The sequence below is a fragment of the Colobus angolensis genome, unplaced genomic scaffold (assembly GCF_000951035.1).
Source record: "Colobus angolensis palliatus isolate OR3802 unplaced genomic scaffold, Cang.pa_1.0 Scaffold116, whole genome shotgun sequence".
Taxonomy (NCBI): domain Eukaryota; kingdom Metazoa; phylum Chordata; class Mammalia; order Primates; family Cercopithecidae; genus Colobus; species Colobus angolensis.
In genome coordinates, this window is record NW_012112697.1 from 1454098 (window position 1) to 1477623 (window position 23526).

Consider the following 23526-nt stretch of genomic DNA (forward strand, 5'->3'; position numbering starts at 1 on the left):
TTTTTTTGAGACAGGGTCTCACTCTGTCACCCAGGCTGGCATGCAGTGGTGTGGTGTGATCACGGCTCACTGCACCTTCAACCTCCCAGGCTCAAGTGGTCCTCCTGCCTCAGCCTCTCAAGCACCTGGGACTACAGGTGTGTGGCACCATGCCCAGCTAATTTATTTTTTATTTTTTTGTAGAGATGGGGGTCCCACTATGTTGCCCAGGCTGGTCTCAAACTCCTGGGCTTGAGTAATCCTTCCACCTTGGCCTCCCAAAGTGCTGGGAATACAGATGTGAGCAACTGTGCCTGGCCTATGACATTTTCGACCTTGAGCCAACTAGAATTACGCATGAAGTCCGTATTCAGAACCAACGTCAGAAACCAGCTATAATGAATCAGCTTGCTGTTAAGACAAAACTGCTCTTGCTTGTAGTGCCTTGAGTAGGACACTAGGGGGCAGCATGGTCTAACTGCTGACAATGTCTGCAGCTTTCTAAAAAGGCCACTTTTCCCTGCGTTAAGCGCATTTAGGAAAGACATTCACAAGAAGTGGGGCCATAAGTAGTCTCTGGAACTAACAGGCTAGTGACTCAAAGGCACCAGTGTGTTCAAAGATGACAAAAGTCTGCTAAGGTGAGGAGCCCTCTATGTGGGAATTCTCCATTAAAAGATGAAGTGCTTCCAGAATGAGAGGGAATGTCAGAATGTCGCTAAAGGAGGAAGATGTCCCTTAGAAGGGACAAGAGGCAGAAATGGAGCAAAAGGAATGGAGTCTCAGGAGAAATGCTGGCAGTGGCCACCTGGGCAGGCAGGTAGAGTCTTGGCACCACACCTCCCATGGAAATGGGGCATCAGGACAGAAGGGACTTGATGCAACCTGGCGTTCCAATCAGGCTACCCATTCCTCTGGATCTGAGTCCAACATCCTGACACAGCCCTGGAATAGTGTTCCTTCCTATGCCATGTCCTGCCCCTATGCGCAGCCCCCGGGCTGTCCCAGCTTGCAAGCCCCGACAGTATCGTTACTGCAGTGAAAGGAAATGCCGGCTGACGCCTGCACACATCATCGCCACAGAGTGCAACAGACAGCAGCTGGAGCTCGGGTCCCATCAGCAGTGAGAAGATGGAGCTGAGTCTGAGAGCTGACTGCTGGGTGTGGAGCCACAGGAAATCTGCAAGGACTCTAGAGGCTGATGGGGCGTTACCTTCCCTGGAGACACCTGCCCAGAGGAGGAGGAAGAGCTCTGGGTTCTCTAAGACCAAAGCCCAACATGCACAAAAAAGGTGACTCGGATGTGTGATGGTTCAGGAGGGCCCAGCTAAGCGGCAAAGGAGCTGCTGAAACAATCAGACCACCTACTGCAAGCACCTCACGGTCCCACAATAATTCAGGAACCCAACTACAAGGTCCCGTCCGTGGGGAACGGGACAGGGAGAGCAGGAAATTGATTCATGAGACAGAGGCTGTGAACACACATTCAAAACTCCCCAGGGGTCCTAGACATACCCTGGGACCACCAGCTCTCTCCCAGCCCCTGCCCCACCTCAGATGACCTGCCTGCATCTACACTGCTGCTGAACAGGCATCGGCAAGGTCACCAACCCCCTAACCTTTGGCTATTTGGACCAAGGATGGTCTACAAATGCAGGACTTCTGTGGCCTGGCCTGCAGATATGAGCTAGGCCTACGAGATTGTCACTTTTAGGGGACCCCAACTGAGACCCAGTGAGAAATTCCAGTTGGTGTGGAAGGTCATGTGACTGAGGCAATGCTGTGGGCCAAGGAGGGCGTGAGAAGGAACAGGGAGCAAAGACGGACTAGAAAAGGCCGGGCACGGTGGCTCACGCCGGTAATCCCAACCCTTGGGGAGGCCGAGGAGGGTGGATCACTTGAGGTCAGGAGTTTGAGATCAGCCCGGCCAATATGGTGAAACCCAATCTCTACTAAAAATATTTTTAAAAATTAGCCGGGCATGGTGGCGGGCGCCTGTAATCCCAGCTATTCTGGAAGCTGAGGCAGGAGAATCGCTTGAACCCAGAAGGTGGAGGCTGCAGTCAGCCAAGATCACGCCACTGCACTCCAGCCTGGGTGACAGAGTGAGACTCCATCTCAAAAAAGAAAAAAAAAAAAAAAGATGGACTAGGAAAAGAGGAGATAGGCAGACCCCCATCAGGAAGTGGAGGGAGGCCACATGAAAAAGATGACAGCACCCCACCAAGTCAAGAAAGGCCCCTCCATGCCAACGCCCCAGCTCCCGGGCCACAGACAAGATGTCCATGAAGCTCTCACCAGGGGCCTTGGAATGTGCCTGGCACCTTCCCCAGATTAACTCAGGGCACCTTCACCGTGGATCTCAAAGGGAGCTGATATAATCACACCCCCACTCTCACAGGACTGTGGTCAAGAGCAGATGAGTTCCTCAGGTCCAGCCACATCGCAGTGCAGGACACCTTCGGCTTTGCAAATGCTGGCTCTCATGGTCACTGTCATCCCCGTTTTCCAGATGGACACACAGTAACTGACAGACAGGAAGCATTCGGCCTCATTTAACAGCCAGGAATGCTGACGCTCGGAGCAGTAAAGCACTCAGGCTTACAGAACTTTCTAGAGCTGGTACTGCATCTGACTGGCCCCTGTCCTGCTGCCAGTGACGGTCCCCGCCCTGCCTCTGTGCTTGACTACTTTGAGTAGGTTTCTCCTCCCTGCCAAGTGACAGGAAGAGTCTACACCCCAGTTCAGAATTCCAGCAGCTTCCTGAGTGGTTGGTGGGCTCCAGTCATCATTTCCTAAATCTGGGCCCAGACAAGGGACATTCACTTCCTAGGAAAACGAGGAGGTGCTTAAGTGGGTTGGGCCAAGCCTTCTCTGGCCCAGCGGTGCTCTGGGGGCAGGGACAGCAACTGGGCACTTCTCTGAGCCAGATGCTGTGCCAGCTGCACTACACTGCACCCCACGGGCCAGCTGGGATCAACCACGTCCTCCCCATGACCTGCGCTGAAGAAAGCTAATAACAAACTACATGGGCACGTGCTCAACCATGTGGAACGGTAGGAAAACGCTGACCCACACCAGAGACGTTTTATTTATTTCTTTTGAGATGGAGTCTCACTCTGTCGCCCAGGGTGGAGGACAGTGCCATGTTCTCGGCTCACTGCAACCTCCACCTCCCGGGTTCAGGCGATCCTCCTGCCTCAGCCTCCTGAGTACCTTGGACTACAGACACACACCACCACACCCGGCTAATTTTTGTATTTTTAGAAGAGACAGGGCTTCACCATGTTGGCCAGGCTGGTCTCAAACTCCTGACCTCAGGTGATTCATCCACCTCGGCTTCACAAAGTGCTGGGATTACAGGCGTGAGACATCGCACCTGGCCCAGAAACAGCTTTTAACCAAGCTACTTCCTGATCCCCAAGCACTTTACTGCACAGGGTAGCAGGGCCTTTACAGACAGGGGTTCAGTTACCTTCTTGCATCTCCAAAGAGGTAAAATCATGGTCACTATTTGCGGTCAGTTTTTAAACGACCAAGTTCAACGAGCCACTGGTAAGGGAGAAAAACGGGCCCGAGGGCCCTGGTGACTTGCCAGCCTGTTCAGCCCAACACTTACTCCACTGGAGCACCTCAGGATACCCAGGTTCAGGTAGAGAAGCCAAGCCCTCGCTCACTTCTGCATCTCAATGAGCCCCACCTGGCCCTGAGCCCCATCCCCACCCCCATCCTGTGCCTCCCAGCTCCCATTCCTACCTGTCCAGGGAACTCAGATATTCCTGCTGCTTCTCGAAGCCAAAGCTCTTATTGGAGGAAAAGAGTAATTGGGAGACACCCACCTGCTGGGCTGTAGGAGCCCACGCCGCTGACAGGGAAGAGGATGTCCGAGTCATTGTGCAGCACCTTCAGCGGAGCCCAGCTGTGCATCTGGGAGAGGCAGGTGTTCCCATCCAGTGGCCTAAGGTGAAAGAACACAGATGCAGGACAGGCCAAAGAGCCCAGAGGCCTCATGATTCACCAACAAGCATCCACATCGCCCTCTTGAGAACTAACCAGGCCACGGCAGGGCTGAGAACAGAAGGAGGTGTGGGCTGGGAGGAGCGTGGAGTCCAGATCCAGACCTTTTGCATTTGTTCTCTCAACCAGTGTTTATTGAGCACCTATTCTATGCCAGGCACTGTGCTCCCTACTGGCGGCAAAAAAGCCAGTGAACAGTGTTGATCCTGCCCTCAAGGAGCTTGCAGTCTGCTGGGGAGCATGAACATGAATCAAATAACCCTGCAAAAAGCTGGAAATGGCAGCTCAGATCGTAGAGGAAGGTCATGGAAGGCTGCCTGGAAGAAGCAGGGCTTGAGGAGGGAGCTGGCCCAAGCTCTGTTCCTTCCCAAAAGAAGGAACAGAGACTTGGGGGAGGGGACAGCACATGCATCACAGGCCATCTGCTCCAGGTTCCGAAATGACAGCAGTCACCTGAGCTGGGGCTAGTGCTGCTCTGCCTCACTGCTTCTGAGCCCCTCATGGGTAAAAGGACAGAATCAGACCAGTCACGTCTGGGTCCCTTCCAAGAAAGGGGGTCGGCTCAACTATTAACCAGGCTCATATGATCTGTTATATTGTCACCTTACCCACGAAGTACAAAACTCTAATGCGTGCCATCTTCGTAACGCCAGGCGGTGTGGTAGGGTTTGTTTGGGAGTAATGGCCCCTGCCTCTGAGCAATCAAGAAATGTTAATAAATACCTGGAGGTATTTTTGCAGTATAGTCGTCACCCAGTATCTGCACTCCATCTGTATCAACCGTTTCAAAAACCCCCTGCAAATTAAAACCCCCTGCAAATCTGAGGATGCTCAGTCTCTTGTTTTGTTTGTTTTTAGAGTCAGGGTCTTGCTCTGTTGCCCATGCTGGAGGACAGTGGCACAATCACAGTTCACTGCAACCTTAAGCTCTTGGGATTCGACAGAGCCTCCTGCCTCAGCCTCCCAAGGAGTCTGGACTACAGGCGTGAGCCACCATACCCGACTAATTTTTTGTTTGGTTTGGTTTTTTGTGAAGACAGGGTTTCGCTATGTTGTCCAGGCTGGTCTCAAAATCCTAGCCTGAAACGATCCTCCTGCCTCAGCCTCCCCAAGTGCTCGGATGATAGGCATAAGCCCCCTCGCCTAGCCCGAAGTCCCCGACGTAAAATGGTGTTGTATTTGCATAAGCACATCCCCCCACACAGGTACTGGTACATCATCACTAGATTGCTTACGATACCTAATAAAATCCAAATGCTATGTAAATAGTTGTTACACTGTATTTTTATCTGTATTATTTTTATTGGGTTTTTTTTGGGTAATATTTTTGATCCACAGTTGGTTGAAACCATAGAGGCAGAACCCATGGATGCAGAGTCCATGGAGGCAGAGAGCCAGCTGCACTGTAAGTTTTTTTTTTTTTTCCTAAAAAAAAAAAAAAAGCCTGTCGCCCAGGCTGGAGTGCAGGGGCGCAATCTCAGCTCACTGCAAGCTCCACCTCCCGGGTTCACGCCATTCTCCTGCCTCAGCCTCCTGAGTAGCTGGGACTACAGGCCCCCACAACCAAGCCCAGCTAATTTTTTGTATTTTTAGTAGAGACAGGGTTTCACCATGTCAGCCAGGATGGTCTCAATCTCCTGACCTCGTGATCCACCCACCTCAGCCTCCCATAGTGCTGGGATTACAGGCGTGAGCCATCGCACCTAGCCCGTACTATACGGTTTAAACATCATTTTGTATCTCAGTAGATAAAGAAGACCAAAGCAGATCATAATCATATCTACTTAAGAAAGGAAGGAAAGTGGGGAGGGAGGGGCAAACAAAGGGAAGGGAAGCAAAAGAAGAAAGAATGTGTGGCTTGTCCAAGGCTATCAGCCCTAAGCAACAGAACCAAGGCTGTGGGACTGGAGCCCAGGTCTTCCAAATTCAAGTGCACTGAGTCTCTCGTCTCCTGCCCACAAGTGACATTACTTATATAGTTTATTTTAGAGTTACTCTAAAATCCACAAATATTTTCTGTAATAGACCACAGAGTACATATTTCAGGCTTTGTGACATACTCTTTTTTGTTGGTGTCTCTTAACAACTCTTTAAAAACAAAACAGCCGTTCACCGCTTGGGGGCGGATTTGGCCTGCAGGCATGGTTTGCCAGCTCCTATTTTAGAGGCTTGTCAGGTAGAAGTCTCCTTTCAGCCCTCTCTAGCTTTTGGCCAGACATCTGGCACAGAGCGAGAAGCGCAGGAGTAAATAACCCAGCAGAATTTTGCAAGACAGATCATTCAACCATGCCCGTAACACAACAAGGCTTTCAGACAGCAGGATGGAGGCAAAAGAAGAGCCACTCCCACCGGTGTCCGCAGCACGCCCAACCTGGGCAGAGAACCAGGTGAACTTGGCTGTGCCTCTGAAATCTGTCAAGAGGTGCCCTCCTGAGGCTCTGACCCGGCCACTGGTGACCACAGGGCAGGCACCCAGAGGTGGTCAGGGGCGCCCTTTCAGGAGAAGGCAGCAAAAGCAGCCAGACCTGTCTCGGCCACTCTACTGCTTCCGGGCAGGTGCGACATTCTGCTGGCTTCCAAGATAATTCTTGACCCTTTCCCGCAACATATCCAAGTACAAGGCGAAGCCAGGCCCCAAGAGGATGAGGTTCCAAACCCAAGAAGTGAGCCCCAAGGACCACCACCTCAAAATGAGGTACATTAAAGATTGCTGGTCAGGCCAGTGGCTCACACTTATAATCCCGGTACTTTGGGAGGCCGAGGCAGAAGGATCACTTGAGCCCAGGAGTTCGAGCCCTGTCTTTACAAAAAATTTAAAAATTAGCCAGGTATGGTGTTGCACACCTGTAGACCCAGCTACTGGAGCGGCTGAGGTGGGAGGATCCCTTGAGCCTGGGAGGTCAAGGGCTGCAGTGAGCCAAGATCATTCCACTGCCTCCAGCCTCGGCCACAGAGCAAGACCCTGTCTCAAAAAACAAAAAACAAAAACAAAAAACAAAAAACACTCCAGGTGCTGTGGCTAACGCCTATAATCCCAACACTTCGGGAGGCCAAGGTGGGTGGATCACCTGAGGTCAGGAGTTTGAGACCAACCTGGCCAACATGGTGAAACCCCATCTCTACTAAAAATACAGAAAAATTAACCAGGTGTGGTGGTGGGCACCTGTAATCCCAGCTACTTGGGAGGCTAAGGCAGGAGAATCACTTGAACCCAGGAGGCAGGGATTGCAGTGAGCCAAGATTGTGCCACTGTACTCCAGCCTGAGTGACAGAGCGAGAATCCATCTCAAAAAAAAAACAAAACAAACAAAAAATATATATACATATATATATAATACACTCATTAGCTCATCTTCATAACACTAGATACTCTTAAACATCATTTGAGATGTTTGAGATTCCAAACGTCAAGATGTCAAGGCTTAAACTACAAAATCTTCTGCTGTTAACTCCTCCTGTGGCTGCACATTTAGGTCAACTCCAGTGATCTGCTTCTCTGAACAAGGACTTTGGTATCTAGATGCAGCAACTTTTCCCTGAATCGAGGGTATGTTCTCCGGGTAGCGTCTCGCACTGGGACTGCTAAATCAAGTGGAATAAACATCCTTAAGTTCACGCCAATTTGTCAAACTGCTTTCCCCCAAGGCTATCAACTGCTTCCAGCTGTCTTTGAGGGCAGCCCCTGTGCACCACCCCTGCATCCTCATTCATCCCACAGACACTAAGTGGATGCCATGGGATGTGTCTGGAACTGAGGACCCACTGACAGCAAGATCTTTCCCTTCCACCAGGGTGCCAACCCAAGGTCTCTGCAAATACGATGGGCAAAATATGCGGCCTTGTTTCACTTTGCATTTGCTTAACTGCTAGTGAGATGCAGAATAGCGAGATGCCACATATGTTTGTAGTCCTTTCTGAATTATGTTTCCCCCTACTTCCCTACCGGTATCAGAGAACACAAATAAAGTGATTTAAAAAGCCCTGTCTGGGCCTGGCGCAGTGGCCCATGCCTATAATCCCAACACTTTGGAAGGCCAACATGGGAGGATCACTTGAGGCCAGGAAGTCAAGACCAACCTGGGCAATGCCTTGAGACCCCATTTCTATAAAAAATTAGCTGCGCCTGGTGGCATGCACCTATAGTCCTAGCTACTCAGGAGGCTGAGGTGGGGAGATCACTTGACACTAGGAGTTCAAGGCCACAATGAGCTGTGATCAGTCCACTGCACTCTAGCCTGGATGACAGAGCAAGACCTGTCTCAAAAAACAAAAAAAAAGACAAACAAAAAACAAAACAAAACAAAAAAAACAAAGAACAAAACGACAAATCCTGACTGTAATAAAAATACTATCCCTTTTAAAGAAATATAGAAAAAGCAAAGCTAATACTTGAGATAAATACTGAGGCAGAAGAAACAAGACTTCTTCAGACATCAAAGAAGTGGTTTAATGACCAGTAAACCGAGGAGTACGCCTAACTTTGACCAACAGAGGATCTTAAAGACAACAGGGCAGCAGACTCTGCCAGAGGCTTTGGCAATCCACAGTGAGATTCTCCCGGTCTGGCCACATTCCCCTCACACATCTGCTGTGCACAAGCCCCCTTGACCTTCCCTGTGAACACCAGCTTAGAATCAAAATCAAAGCATTACTCAGCAGGCCATCCCATCACTCCGCTGTGTCTTCCCCAGGCTGCTCTGTGGAAGGGTCAATCAAGATCTCTCTTAATCCCAGGGAGAGCTGTCCGGAGTCTGCAGGAGGCCCTCTGGCTTCGCAGGGCCCAGGCCAAGTGAAGGTCACCCTGCACTGTGTTGGGCATTTACACATCACAATGCTGGGGGCTGCCTTGGCTCACACACCAGCCTCACCCATGTGGCTACACTCAGTGGCATCAGCAAGCAGCATCTCCTCAAAGGCCCAGATTACAAAGTAAAGGCACGTGGCCAGGTGCGGAGGCTCACGCCTGCAATCCCGGCACTTTGGGAGGCTGAAGCAGGTGGATCACTTGAGCTCAGGAGTTCAATACCAGCCTGGCCAACATGGTGAAACCCCCATCTCTACTAAAAATACAAAAATTAGCCGGGTGCCGTGGTGCACTCCTGTAGTCCCACCTACTCTGGAGGCTGAGGCAGGAGATTCACTTGAACCCGGGAGACGGAGGTTGCAGTGAACTAAGATCACGCCACTGCACTACAGCTGGAGCCATGAAGCAAGACTGTTCTAAAAAAAAAACAATAAAGGCACTTGCGAGGGTTAATTGTATGTGTCAGTTTGGCTGGGCCACAATACCCAGACATTTGGTCAAACATTATTCTAGATGTTTCTATAAGGGTATTTTTTGGATGAGATTAACATTTTAAATCAGTAGATTTTGGGTGAACCAGATTACGCTGCATAATGTGGGCAGGCTTCATGCAAGCAGAGCAAGGCCTCAATAGGAAAAAGATGGACCTTCCAGAAGAAGAAGAAATTCCACCAGCAGATTGCCTCTGGACCTGAACTGCAACTCTTCCCTGGGTCTCTAGTTCACATGCCTACCCTGCGGATTTTGGACTTCCCAGCCCCACAATCACATGAGCCAATTCCTTAAAATAAATCGAGAGAAGACTGGGCACGGTGGCTCATGCCTGTAATCCCAGCACTCTGGGAGGCCAAGGCAGGTGGATCACAAGGTCAGGAGTTTGAGTCCGGCCTGGACAACAGGACAAAACCCCATCTCTACTAAAAACACAAAAGTTAGCAGAGCGTGGTGGGTACCTGTAATCCCAGCTACTTGAGAGGCTGAGGCACAAGAATTACTTAAACCACGCAGGCAGAGGTTGCAGTGAGCCGAGACCATGCCACTCTATTCCAGCCTGGGTAACAAAGCAAGAATCTATCTCAAAAACAAAACAAAACAAACAAACAGACAGACAGGAAACAGAGACACAGACAGACAGAAACAGAGATAGATAGAGACGGAGTTAGAGGTAGAGACAGAGGTAGAAATGGAGGCAAAAACAGAGCAGGACAGAGAAGGAACTAAACACATCCACATACGGAATGCCCCCTGCTCAGTCCCGCCCCACTGGTTGTGCCTCTCTGGAGAGCCCTGAATAACACAGCAGGTCACATGACTTGGATGCCACATACAAAAACACTCATATCCTATGAGCAAGAACAAGGCTGCTGAAAAGCTGCCCTAACAAAGAGTTCAGTCGTAGGAGAAAATCTTGTGTGTGAAAATATTCATTTGAGATAGGCTGCAAACAAAAGATAGGCTGATAACAAAAAGCAAAAACAGAAACCATCAACCTAAACACCCAACAAAAGGGGAAACATTTCACAAGTCATAACATGTTGAGCTGACTGAACGGCAACAGCATTAGCCAGGGTTCTGCGGAGAAATGGAACCAAGGGGTGCGTGCATGGAGAGAGACAGATACAGATACAGGTTTCTATTGAGGAACTGGTCCACGCAACCACAGAGACCAGGAAGTCCCCTGACCCACAGTCCACAAGCTGAAGACCCAGGAAAGCTGGTGGTGTGGTGAAGTCCAAGCCTGAAGCCTGAGAACCAGGAGAGCAGATGGTAGCAGTCCCTGGCCCAGGGCAGAAAACCCATGTCCCAGCTGAAACTAGCAGGCGGAAAGAAAAGAATCCCTCCCTGCCTTCGCTTGTTCTGTTCAGGCCCTCAATAGATTGGATGGGGTCCATCCACACTGGGGAGAGCTGTCTCCTTTACTGAGTCCACCAATTTAGACAGTACCCTCACCCAGAAACATCCTCACTGATGCACCCAGAAGCAGAAGTAATGTTCAATCTGGGCACCCCACGGCCCAGTTAACCTGACACACAAAATTAATCATCACATCAACAAATCAGTATTCATAACTATGTAGAAATATGAAAAACATGTGACAGAAGAGCCGGGCGCAGTGGCTCACACCTACAATCCCAGCACTTTGGGAGGCCGAACCGGGCAGATCATGAGGTCAGGAGTTTGAGATCAGCCTGGCCAACATGGTGAAACCCCGTCTCTACTAAAAATACAAAAATTAGCTGGGCATAGTAGCGGGCACCTGTAATCCCAGCTACTTGGGAGGCTGAGGCAGGAGAATCACTTGAACCCTGGAAGCAGAGGCTGCAGTGAGCCAAGATGGTGCCATTGTGCTCCAGCCTGTGTGACAGAGCAAGACCCATCTCAAAAAAAAAAAAAAAAAAAAAAATTGACAGTATAAGCTTTGGATTACAGCATATCTGAATCCAAATCTCAACTTTGCCAATGGTTTTGACAAATCTTGCCTCTCTATGGAATCCTGTTCTTCTGTCTGTAAAATGGGGGTGATATGCCCATGAACCTCACAGGGTTGCTAGAAGTCTTACAATTCACTGTACAAATCACCTGCAGCATCTGGCATATCTCAGATGATCAATAAGGTAACACTATTAGTGCAAGTATCCATGTAGATGAGGACTAGAGTAAAAATAAAAAACTATAATAGGCACAGTCTCATCAGAAAAAAAAAAACCCTAATATTAAAACAACATGAAAATGAAAATCTTAGGGCTAAAGGTATACTGCAGCCTAAACAATACTGTAAGATGTAGGTCAGATAGAAAGATACATTTCTGTACATTCATTTTACACTTTTTATTTTTTGTAGAGATGGAGTCTTGCTGTGTTGCCCAGGCTGCTCTCAAACTCTTGGCCTTAAGCAGTACTCCCACCTCAGCCTCCCAAAGTGCTGGGATTACAGGCATGAACCACTGCACCTGGCCTCATTTTACACTTTAAGGAACTGGATTTTTCAGTAATCATGATTAGGAGGGCACTGGGCGCTACAAAGCCTACGAGGTAACTAGCTTATTTGGGGTATTTTGGGTTTTTTTTATTTGAGAAGGACTTTCTCTCTTGTTGCCCAGGCTAGAGTGCAGTGGTGTCATCTTGGCTCCACCTCCCATGTTCAAGCAATTCTCCTGCCTCAGCATCCTAAGTATCTGGAGTTACAGGCATGCACCATCATGCCAGGCTAATTTTGTATTTTTTTTTTTAGTAGAGAAGGGGTTTCACCATGTTAGTCAGGCTGGTCTCAAACTCCTGACCTCAGGTGATCCACCCACCTTGGTGTCCCAGAGTGCTGGGATTACAGGTGTGAGCCACTGCGCCCGGCCAACTCCACGGTTAAGGCAGCAGGTACAGTCAAGTTACTGCTATTCACACCCCTGCAGATAAACACCGAGGTCACCATACCACAACTATTCTCCTAACCCTGCCTTCGTCCTGAGCTTCCTGCGCTAGTGGCAAGTCAGATGCAAGGAAAATCCAGAGTAAAAATAAAAAATAAGAATAGGCACAGTCTCATCAGACTGTGAAACCCTGTGAACCCTGGGAAGTGAAAATGACAGATGTATGTATAAAACAAGAATTTCAAGGCACACATTCTGACATTAACTTTGTATTAAGTGCCCTCAAATGTACTCCCTTCCCCTCTTTCAGTTCTCAGGGAAAGAGCAAATAACACTCCTTCCAAACAACACTCCTAAATCAACACCTGAAGAATGAATGATGCCCTGGGCAAATATAAAACTTGCCATCGTATTTCACCTAATATCATAGAAAGAGAAACGGTGAACTTAAACCCCTCATTATAAGTACAAGGGGAGGCTGGGCATGGTGGCTCACGCCTATAAACCTAGCACTTTGGGAGGCCAAGGCAGGCGGATCACTTGAGGTCAAGAGTTTGAGACCAGCCTGGTCAATGTGGTGAAACCCCACCTCTACTAAAAACAGAAAAACTAGCTGGGTGTGGTGACAGGCGCCTGTAATCCCAGCTACTCGGAATGCTGAGGCGGGAGAATAGCTTGAACCTGGGAGGTGCAGGTTGCAGTGAGCTGAGATCATGCCACAGCACTTCAGCCTGGGGGACGGTGAGACTCCATCTTACATACACACACACAAAGAAGTGTGACGGGAACTTACTTCTCAGGTGACTCCACGTGGCCCCTGTGCTTCCTTCCTGATGAGTTTCCATACACATCATCTTCGTTTTCATCCACGTCTTCATCGTCGATGCTTTTCACATCAAGCTTCTGGTACCCAAACTCCCCATTCAAAGACAGGGAATCAATTTTCCATGAGTTGCTGCTCTGACTTCCATTGGAATTTGGCCCAAAGGGGCTTTCAAAGGCTGATATGATATTTACAGAGGAGCGGTCGGAGTTGTCCTCCGAGCTCTCTCCTGCCCCAGATGTCTTTTTAAAAACGTCCCCAGAGTGCTGCTCATCCTCCTCATCATCAAATGAGATAATGTTGGTCACTTTCTTTTTCTTCTTTCGCTCCTTTTTGCATTTGGCATCTGGCAAAAGAAAAAAAAAAGATATGGTATAAGCAAAAGTAGGCAAGACAAAAGGATGACGGAACCAATTCACCTCCAGGTTATGGAAAATACTATTCTACTGAGAAATCCACTGTAACATTAATTCAGACTTTTTTAAATCCTCAATGAAAACCTGTGTACACAAGATTGAGCAGAATGGATACAGCCCTCTACCTCTGATTTAAATAAACACACCACAGAGCCCGCACTGAAACTGTTCCTTCTAAGCGGTCACTTTGATGCTTAGGATGCTACCATTACCAAAATGATCTTCAATGCTTCTCTTTGGAAAATATTCTCATAGCCATAGATGAGACCAGGAAAACCAGCTGAGGGGTGTAGTCAAGAATTGAACAGCCTCAAATTCCTGCCATTCCTGTGCAATGGCCCTTTGCAATGGGGCTTTGTGGCTCCTTCCAGCCAGAGGTGATGTCTATTTCTGTACTCTCTTGAATCTGGCTGGCGTAGTGCTCTGCTTTTTTTTTTTTTTTTAAGAGTTGGAGCATCTCGCTGTATTGCCCAGGCTGGAATACAATGGCGCAATCATAGCTCACTGTAACCTCCAATTCCTGGGATCAAACAAGCCGCCGGCCTCAGCCTCCTGAGTAGCTGGGACTACAGGTGCATGCTACAACACCTAGCTAATTTTATTATTTTTTTTAAAGATGAGGTCTTGCTGTGCTGCCCAGGCTGGTGTCAAAACTTCTGGCCTCAGCCTCCTAAATTGCTGGGATTATAGGCATGAGCCACCATGCCCTGCTTTTACCAAGAGAATGTAGCAGAAAGGGCCGGGCGCAGTGGCTCACGCCTGTAATCTCAGCACTTTGGAGGTGAAGGTGGGTGGATCACCTGAGGTCAGGAGTTCAAGACCAACCTGGCAAACATGGTGAAACCCCATCTCTACTAAAAATACAAAAAAAAAAAAATCAGCTGGGTGTGGTGGCAGATGCCTGTAATCCTAGCTACTTGGGAGGCTGACGCAGGAGAATTTCTTGAACATGGCAGGCAGAGGTTGCAGTGAGCTGAGATTGCGCCATTGCATTCCAGTCTGGGTGACAGAACAAGCCTCTGTCTCAAAAAAAAAAAAAAAAAAGTGGCAGGAATAACACTGTGTGAGTTCTAGTAGCTAGGTGTTAACAGGTCTCATAGCTTTGCCTTTGCTCTCCCGGACAGAGGCCCTGACCCCATACATAGAGAAGCCAGTTCAGCCAACTGGAGGATGAGAGACCATGAGCACAACCTGAGCCGCCCCAGCACTGATTCCAGACATGTGGATGGGGCCATCTTAGATCTTCCAGTCTAACCACCAGCTCCCATGAGTGAGCCCAAGGAATCCAGCGGAAGAGCCACCATGCCAACCCACATAAAAAAGGAACGAACTGTGGTGGTTTTAAGTCACTACATTTTTCAATCACTTGTTATACAGCAAACGCTAACTGAAAAAGAAATCAAGCCTGCCTTAGTGACCAGCACTCAGAGAAGACTCTTTGTGCCCCCATTTTAATCATCACACTTGGATGTAAGACACTTTGAGCCAATTCCAAAAACCTAATCCGTCTAAACCAATGTGTGATGCGGTGAGGCCTCACTGGTATAGCACAATTTCGAGATTACCTCAAAAGCAGAGTTTCAAAAATGGGTGGGACTGCTACTCCTGTGGGTGTAGAAATTTCAGTGTCTTTGTTACGCGAAGCCATCAGCAGCCCTATCTCCTACACTGTTCATGCAAGGTCTCCGCTGGAGAAGCACAGGGCAAGACACACAAGGCCACTGTACACCAAACACACCATGGGATTCTGCACTTTCACCATCAGTAATTCCAAAGGGATGGCCCCAGTTACTTCCTTGTTTAAGAGATCTGAGGATACTGAGACTAAGTACTTAAGCCCAAAATTTCCAATTTCAACCAGGCGCCGTGGCTCATACCTGTAATCCCAGCACTTTGGGAGGCCAAGGCAGGAGGATCACTTGAGGCCGGGAGTTCAAGACCAGCCTGGGCAACATAGCAAGACCCTGTCTCTACATACATACACATACATACTACAACAAAATTTCCAATTTTGCTGTAGTAATATCTTAATGTATCAAAGGAATCAAAGGGTACTGAAAACTTATCACCAAATTAATCTTAATCAACTTTCTTTTTTTCATTCAATTTTTTAATTAAATTTTTTCAAAAACAGACTGGGCACAGTGGCTCATGCCTGTAATCCCAGCATTTTGAGAGGGCAGGGCAGGCAGATCACCTGAGATTAGGAGTTCAAGATCAGCCTGGCCAACATGGGAAACCCCATCTCTGCTAAAAATACAAAAAGAAGCCAGCCAGCCATGTTGGCACACGCCTGTAGTCCCATCTGCTCAGGAGGTTGAGGCAGGAGAATTAACGTGAATCCGGGAGGTGAAGGTTGCAGTGAGCTGAGATCATGCCCCTGCACTCCAACCTGGGCAATAGAGTGAGACTCTGTCTCAAAAAAAAAAACAAAAAAAAGTTTAAAAATTGAGACAGGGTCTCACTACATTGCCCGGGCTGGTCTAGAACCCTTGAATTCAAGCGATCCTCCTGCTTTGGCCTCCCAAAGTGCTAGGATTACAGGCATGAGCCACCAAGCCCAGCCTGAACCAACTATCTTCTGCCTCCCCCAGACTCCCTAGAGTCAAAGCTGACAACTCCTGTCTTTCCTGAGGCCTCTACTTAAATGCCATCCCCAATCACAGGCAAGCCCAACAGCAGATGTTCCCCATAGCAGCCTATGCTTGGCTTTCATCCCTTTTATCCTAAGGATCATAAATTATATATTTTGTCATGAACTACCCACCCACATGCATCCCAAAGGAGACTGCAGGCTACCTGCTGGCAATCTGTCTTTCCTATTCAGCTCACTGCCTAGCACACAGAGTACGATGAAGGAACAAATAAAGGAATGAATGAATGAAGATCAATGTCATCTGGCTCCCGGTGTCTCTCACACCCTCACTTTCCGTTTGCTATGGCTGAGCTGCTCATTTTTCCACCCGGCAATTCTCGCATCTAGATAAGGCCATCAGAGCCCTTTCAGAGTGAATGAGAATGAGAAACAGAAACACAAATGGAAAACAAGTGTACTGGACTCTATTCCCCTTGGAATGACTTTCAGAAGATGAGGTATGTCCACCCCATCAGCCACATTCTGCTTCCCTCTGCTCCGCCTCGAGCGCCCGTTCCCACTCACCAGCACTGACATTCCTGGACACGACGGGCAAGGGGTCGGTCTCCTGTTCAGGTTTGATGAGGATGGAGACGGCAGAGGAGGCTGTGATCTCCCTGAACAGGCTGCTCACTCCTTGCGTGGACTCCTTCAGCAAGGAGGTCACATTCTGCGTTGACTCCTTTAAGAGGTCTGAAACGGTGGGAGCAAACTTACTCTGCCCGTTCAAATCCTTGTTGTCGATGTTAATCGCAAAGAGTATGGAGTTCAGACCTGCCCAAAAAAAGGGAGAAGTTTGGAGTGCTTGCTGATGGGCAGTCACACCACCAACAAGAGAAGACAGCTGCAGACATCAGAGTACAGAAGAGGAGACACACTGATCTTAAATAGGTATAAAAATACCTCCCATGCGGAGGTTGTAGTGAGCCGAGATCGCGCCACTGCACTCCAGCCTGGGTGACAGAGTAAGACCCTGTCTCAAAAAAAAAAAAAAAAAACACCTCCCATGAAAGTGGAGTCAGCAGACATCCGTTATCATGGGAGATGAGTCATGCCACATTCTCTCCCTAACAGGCAGGAAGATAAATACAAATAAGAAGTCAACCAGGAGGAGGTGAAGGCACAAGTTCTGGGATCAGACTGCCTGGGGGTCAATTACAGCACTGCCACCTACTAGCTACAAGACCTTGGTCCAGGCCGGGTACAGTGGCTCATCCCTGTAATCCCAGCACTTTGGCAGGCCAAGACAGGTGGATCACCTGAGGTCAGGAGTTCAAGCCTGACCAACACGGACAAACCTAACATGTCTAGTCCACCATTCTCAGAGCAAAAGTAATGGCCACGCCCAGCTATGGTGGCTCACGCCTGTAATCCCAGCACTTTGGGAGGCCTAGGCAGGAGAATCACTTGAACCCGGGAGGCAGAGGTTGCGGTGAGCCAAGGTCATGCCACTGCACTCCAGCCGGGGCAACAAGAGTGAAACTCCGTCTCAGAAAAAAAAAAAAAAGACCTTGGTTCAGCAACTTATCATCTCCCTGTACTCTAGTCAACTTATCTGTAAGATGGAGACAATATTATCTCTCTCACAGGATTGTAAATATTAAAGGCAATCACTCACAAGACACTCAGTTCCATAAACCATCAAATATGCACTGATAACATCATCATCATTACTGTGGTCAGAAACTTACACTGGCATCTTATGGTCTACAAAGAAATCATGGTCAAATCCTTTTACTCATCAATGGACAGGACTAACATAACCCCAAATATATGAGACTTAGTATAAACTTTCAAGGAAAAACAAAAATGAAGCAACAAAGAACTTGGAAAGAGGAAGCAAGTTGCCCACTTCAGTCCGGCTGATTCCACCTTGACCCTTTGAGTCAAAGGGCAAACAATGTAACAGTCCACCGAGTAACATCAACCCAGGGTCTCCTTGATGACTGTCACGTGTGCGGCTCCCGATCTCACATGATTCTCTCACAGCCCCATGAAGGTGATGGCTGAGACAGCATGATTCCCATCTCACAGAGAGGAAAGAAAAGGTAGCAAAGTTTATAGCATCTGTCCCAGGTCACCAGTTAGCAAGGAGTAAAGCCAGGATTCAAAGGTAGGTCTCCCACCTCCAATTCCCCGCAAGGTATATTAATACATCTCCAAAGCCCAACTAAAAACCTCAACTCTTCGCTTTCTCTGCCAGGGTCTCACATTCTAGGTAAAGAGACCCAACACTCTGGTCGGGCATGGTGACTTACACCTGCAATCCCAACACTTTGGGAGGCCAAGGCGAGTGGATTACTTGAGCCCAGGAGTTCGAGACCAGCCTGGCCAACATAGTGAAACCCTATCTCTATTAAAATACAAAAATTAGCTGGGCGTGGTGGCAGGCGCCTGTAATCTCAGCTTTTCAGGAGGTTGAGACAGGAAAATGACTTGAACCCAGGAGGCGGAGGTTGCAGTGAGCCGAGATCGCACCACTGCACTCCAGCCTGGGCAACAGAGTGAGGCTCTGTCTTTAAAAAAATAAAAATAAAACAACCAACATTCAGTGCTAGTAAAAGAAGGACAGCAGCAAGTGACTCATTAAGTTGTTGAGGGACAGAGAAGAATCACAACATTCCATGGCGTTGTGGATCTGCCCCAAGGCAGCCCCTCTGCTCTCAAGTGTCACAAGGCACGGCGCCCTGGTCTGGGCCAGGCTTACCCGCTGCCATGGTTGGAAGCATGCTGGACCTCTCTTCATCCATCACAAAAGACCAGTCTTCATAAAAAGTGCTGCAGATTCAAAGAGAAGAGGAAATCGTTCTTAGCAGTGGTTCTCTGTGTCTATTAACCAAGAAATTTCATTAGATGGCTCCCTGGAAGATCTGCACCTGGTCACCCCAGGAGGGATATGATTTATCTGAGGTCTCTGCTGGTTTAAAGCTTCTGCTTATGAACAGAAGATCGAACACACACATCCTACAACTTCCTCGCTGGTCCCCCGAGACCCCCAGCTTCGGAGTACTAAAATAGACATTATACGTAAATGTATTTATAAAGCAGCAAAGTAGGAGGGAGCAGTCAGGTGGGTGACTTCCACTCAAGCAATGTCCCCAAGAGACAGACAGGAAATCCAAGGCAGCCAACAGGGCCCGCCTGATTTGCCTAATACAAGAAGAGACCATTTCAGACAGAAATTACAGAGCCTCTATGGCTTTATCAACCAGGGCATTTAATATAATGCCTGCCTTGGCCAGGCATGGTGGCTCATGCCTGTAATCACAGCAATTTGGGAGGCTGGGGTGGGAAGATCACTTGAGGTCAAGAGTTCGAGACCAGCCTGGCCAACACAATGAAACCCCATCTCTATTAAAAATATAAAAAAACAGCTGGGCATGGTGGCAGATGCTTGTAATCCCAGCTACTCAGGAGGCTGAAGCAGGAGAATCGCTTGAACCTGGAGGCTCAGTAAGCAGAGATCGCACCACTGTACTCCAGCTTGGGCGAAAGAGCGAGATTCCACCTCAAAATAATAATAATAATAATAATAATAATAATAATAACATAATGTCTGCCTACGTTACAGACCTGAAAGCCCACATTATCCTTGGAAAAGGCCAGGAGGCTAAAAATGCACCACAAATCTAGATGGCATTGGGATAAGGCCGTCAAGAAAGCCTACAGGGCCTGTCCAAGGTCATCTGGTCAATAAATGGTTCCGCCAGGGCTTAAAAGAAGTTCTCCTGAGTCCAACTTCCAAGCTCTCTCTGACTTCTTGTCAAGCAATGACAACCAAAAATCCCCAATGCCATAACTTCCCCGCCAGGTCACTGAATTCTCAATTAATTGAGGCAAAAGTCAATTTCACTAAAGCAAAGTCAGGGATACACGACCTGTAGTTGAGTGAGCGGTTGGAAAAATTAGCCACTGAAGTGACTGAATACAACTAACAGAAACTAACACTGGGTACACACACACATAAAGATGGCAAACAACAGACACTGGGGGCTGCTAGAGAGAGCAGAGAGGGAGAAAAGCATGGACTGAAAAACTACCTACCGGGTACTATGTTCACTACCTGTGAGATGGGTTCAATCGTGTCCTAAACCTCGGCATCACACAATGTTCCCAGGTAACAAACCTGCACATGTACCCCCTGAATCTAAAATAAAAATTGAGGCTGGGATGGGCCGGGCGCGGTGGCTCAAGCCTGTAATCCCAGCACTTTGGGAGGCCAAGATGGGCGGATCACGAGGTCAGGAGATCGAGACCATCCTGGCTAACACGGTGAAACCCCATCTCTACTAAAAAATACAAAAATTAGCTGGACATGGTGGCAGGCACCTGTAATCCCAGCTACTTGGGAGGCTGAGGCAGGAGAATCCCTTGAACCCAGAAGGCGGAGGTTTCAGTGAGCCGAGATTGCGCCACTGCACTCCAGCCTGGGCAACAGAGTGAGACTCCATCTCAAAAAAAAAAAAAAAAAATTGAGGCTGGGAAGGTTGGCTCACACCTGTAATCCCGGCACTTGGGAGGCTGTGGATCACTTGAGGCTAGGAGTTTGAGACCAGCCTGGCCAACACAGTAAAACCCCGTCTCTACTAAAAATCCAAAAAATAGCTGGGCGTGGTGGTGCATACCTGTAATCCCACCTACCGGGCAGGCTGAGGCAGGAGAAAGAGGGAAGAGGTGCATTTCCAATATACTTTCCCAGAAAATGTTAGCAGACGTACAAACCGCGTGCTCAAGCTGACATTCTGACTGCACCTGATTCCTAAAATCACGATCCTTTAAAAATCTGAGCCCGTTTTCATGCATCTAAATGAATGTGTTCTCCCCACATCGGGTTGGGGAAGTGGCTGGTGATCCAGGTAAGGTCAACTGTGATTCTTACCTGCTGGACTCACTTCTTCTTCTTGTACACTTCAACTTCGAGACTGAGTATGTAACTCTGAACTACCCATAAATGATATGCCGGAAAGAGCTTCACAGAAATTCACTTCAAGAAACAGGAGTAGGCCACACACAGTAGCTCACGCCTGTAATCCCAGCACTTTGGGAGGCCTAGGTGGGCGGATCACCTGAGGTGAGGAGTTTGAGACCAGCCTGGTCAACATAATTAAACCCCGTGCCTACTAAAAATACAAAAAATTAGCTGGGTGTGGTGGCACATGCCTGTAATCCCAGCTACTCAGGAGGCGCTGAGGCAGGAGAATCGCTCGAACTGGGGAGACGGAAGTTGCAGTGAGCCCAGACAGCATCGATGCACTCCAGCCTGGGCAACAGAGTGAAACTCCGTCTCAAAAACAAACAAACAAAAAACAAAAACCAAAAAAATGACTTCCTTCTCCAAGTTAAAATTTCCACGTTTTTTTCAGTTTGGGATTGAATGAATGTAAGAATCCCAAATTAAAATTCTATGCCTGGCATGGTAGCTCACACCTGTAACCTCAGCAATTTGCAAGGCTGAGGTGGGAAGATTACTTGAACCTAGGATTTCAAGACCAGCCTGGGCAACACACTGAGACCCCATCGCTACAAAAAAAAAAAAAAGTTTTAATTAGCTAGGCATGGTGGCATACGCTTACGGTCCTAGCTGCTCAGGAGGCTGAGGTGGGAGGATTGCTTGAGCCAGGGAAGTCCAGGCTGCAATGACCCGTGTTCATGCCACTGCACTCCAACTCGGGCAACAAAGCAAGACCCTGTCTTAAAAAAAAAAAAAAAATCCAGAAAGTGAAGAGCAAGCTATGTCCTAAGACAACAGCTCTCTCCACATTCAAGTGCCATGCCGAGCCCTTTACAGGCAGTCTCTCAATGATTCTCCCCCAAGTTTCCCCACAGCTCAGCAGAACACTCCACAGCTGTCAGAGGGAGGCCCACTTGCCCCAGATTGGGGACCTAGGATGAAAATCCAGGTGGTCTGACTCCAGACTCCAAGATCTTCACCCATTGTTCCACCCCATCCCAGGTCCCATCCCGGCCACATACCTGAGCCTGCAGCGGTCGGCCAGGAGCATGTGCAGGTAGCGCTCCAGGGAGTGCTCGTTGAGGGCACAGCGCAGCCAGGCGCGGCCCCGGCCCACGTCTGAGGCAATGTGGCGCAGAGAGTAGAAGCGCTGCAGCTCGTGCTTGTTGAGGACCTCCTTCACGTAGTACCAGAACACGGGCTCTACAGAGAGAGGGCACAGGCACCTGGCACTCAGCCTGGGGTGCTGAGCATTGGGAGAGGAACACACAAAGCCCCTAGGCGATGTTGCAGATTGTAACAGAGTATCCCCTTAGGATGGAAAAGGTGGGGGATAACACCAAAGACATGGAATTAACCCAGATACCCACCAATAGTGGACTGGATAAACAAAATGTGGTGCATTTACACAATGGAATACTACGCAGCCATGAAAAAGAACAAAATTGTGTACTATGCAGCAACACGGATGACTGGAGGCCATTATCCTAAGCGAATTACACAGAAATAGAAAATGAAATACTGCATATTCTCACTTATAAATGGAAGCTAAACACTGGGTACACACAGACATAAAGATGGCAAACAACAGACACTGGGGACTGTTAGAGAGAGTAGAGAGGGAGAAGAGCATGGACTGAAAACCTACCTACCAGATACTATGTTCACTACCTGGGAGATGGGTTCAATCGTGCCCTAAACCTCAGCATCACGCAATGTTCCCAGGTAACAAACCTGCACACGTACCCCTTGAATCTAAAATAAAAATTGAGGCTGGAAACGGTGGCTCACGCCTGTAATCCCAGCACTTGGGAGGCTGACGTGGTAGATCATTTGAGGCTACGAGTTCGAGACCAGCCTAGCCAACACGGTAAAACCCCGTCTCTACTAAAAATGCAAAAATTAGCTGGGCGTGGTGGCACACACCTGTTATCCAACCTACCAGGCGGCTGAGGCAAGAGAATCACTTAAACCCAGGAGGCAGAGGTTGTAGTGAAGTGAGATTGCACCACTGCACTTCAGCCTGGTGACAGAGCAAGACTCAGCCTCCAAAACAATAATGAAATTTTAAAAAAGTGGGAGATATAGAAGAGGATATCAAAAATAAGAATGACTCTAAAACCTCGCATCCAGGAAAGACCAACGATGACATTTTTAAGAATTCTCAGTCTTTTTTACTGCACTTTTCTTTTTTATAATAAAATCAACATTTGCTGTAGGCTGAATTATAATCCTCAAAGATATTGACATCCTAAGCTCCAGAATTCTCTGAATATTGTGTTACATGGTAAAAGAGTCTTTGCAACTGTGTTAGGATCTGGAAATTGGGAGGTTATCTTGCATCATCTCTGTGAGGCTGATGTAATCACAAGATCTTCATCAGAGGCAGGCAGAGAGAAACCTGACGCAGATGAGGAGGACATGATGTGACCAGAGAAGCAAAGACTAGCATGGGGCAGCCATAGCCAAGGAAGGTGGGCAGCGAGCAGACTCTGGAAGGGCCAGGAACGGATTCAGCCCTGGAGCCTCCAGAAGC

The 23526-nt window shown here is 48.4% G+C and overlaps 1 protein-coding gene across 1 annotated transcript in view; it reads right to left on the bottom strand.

The window, feature by feature from the left end:
* The window catches only part of SNX29 (sorting nexin 29), a 577448-nt gene that overhangs the window by 504996 nt on the left and 48926 nt on the right, over nucleotides 1–23526 (bottom strand). The window contains exons 4-9 of the mRNA XM_011962337.1: nucleotides 22013–22193; nucleotides 18747–18817; nucleotides 16565–16813; nucleotides 12959–13334; nucleotides 3819–3937; nucleotides 2616–2656 (exon numbers count right to left, since the gene is read on the bottom strand). Coding sequence (XP_011817727.1) covers nucleotides 2616–2656; nucleotides 3819–3937; nucleotides 12959–13334; nucleotides 16565–16813; nucleotides 18747–18817; nucleotides 22013–22193 — 1037 coding nt within the window. The remainder of the gene's footprint in view (nucleotides 1–2615; nucleotides 2657–3818; nucleotides 3938–12958; nucleotides 13335–16564; nucleotides 16814–18746; nucleotides 18818–22012; nucleotides 22194–23526) is intronic.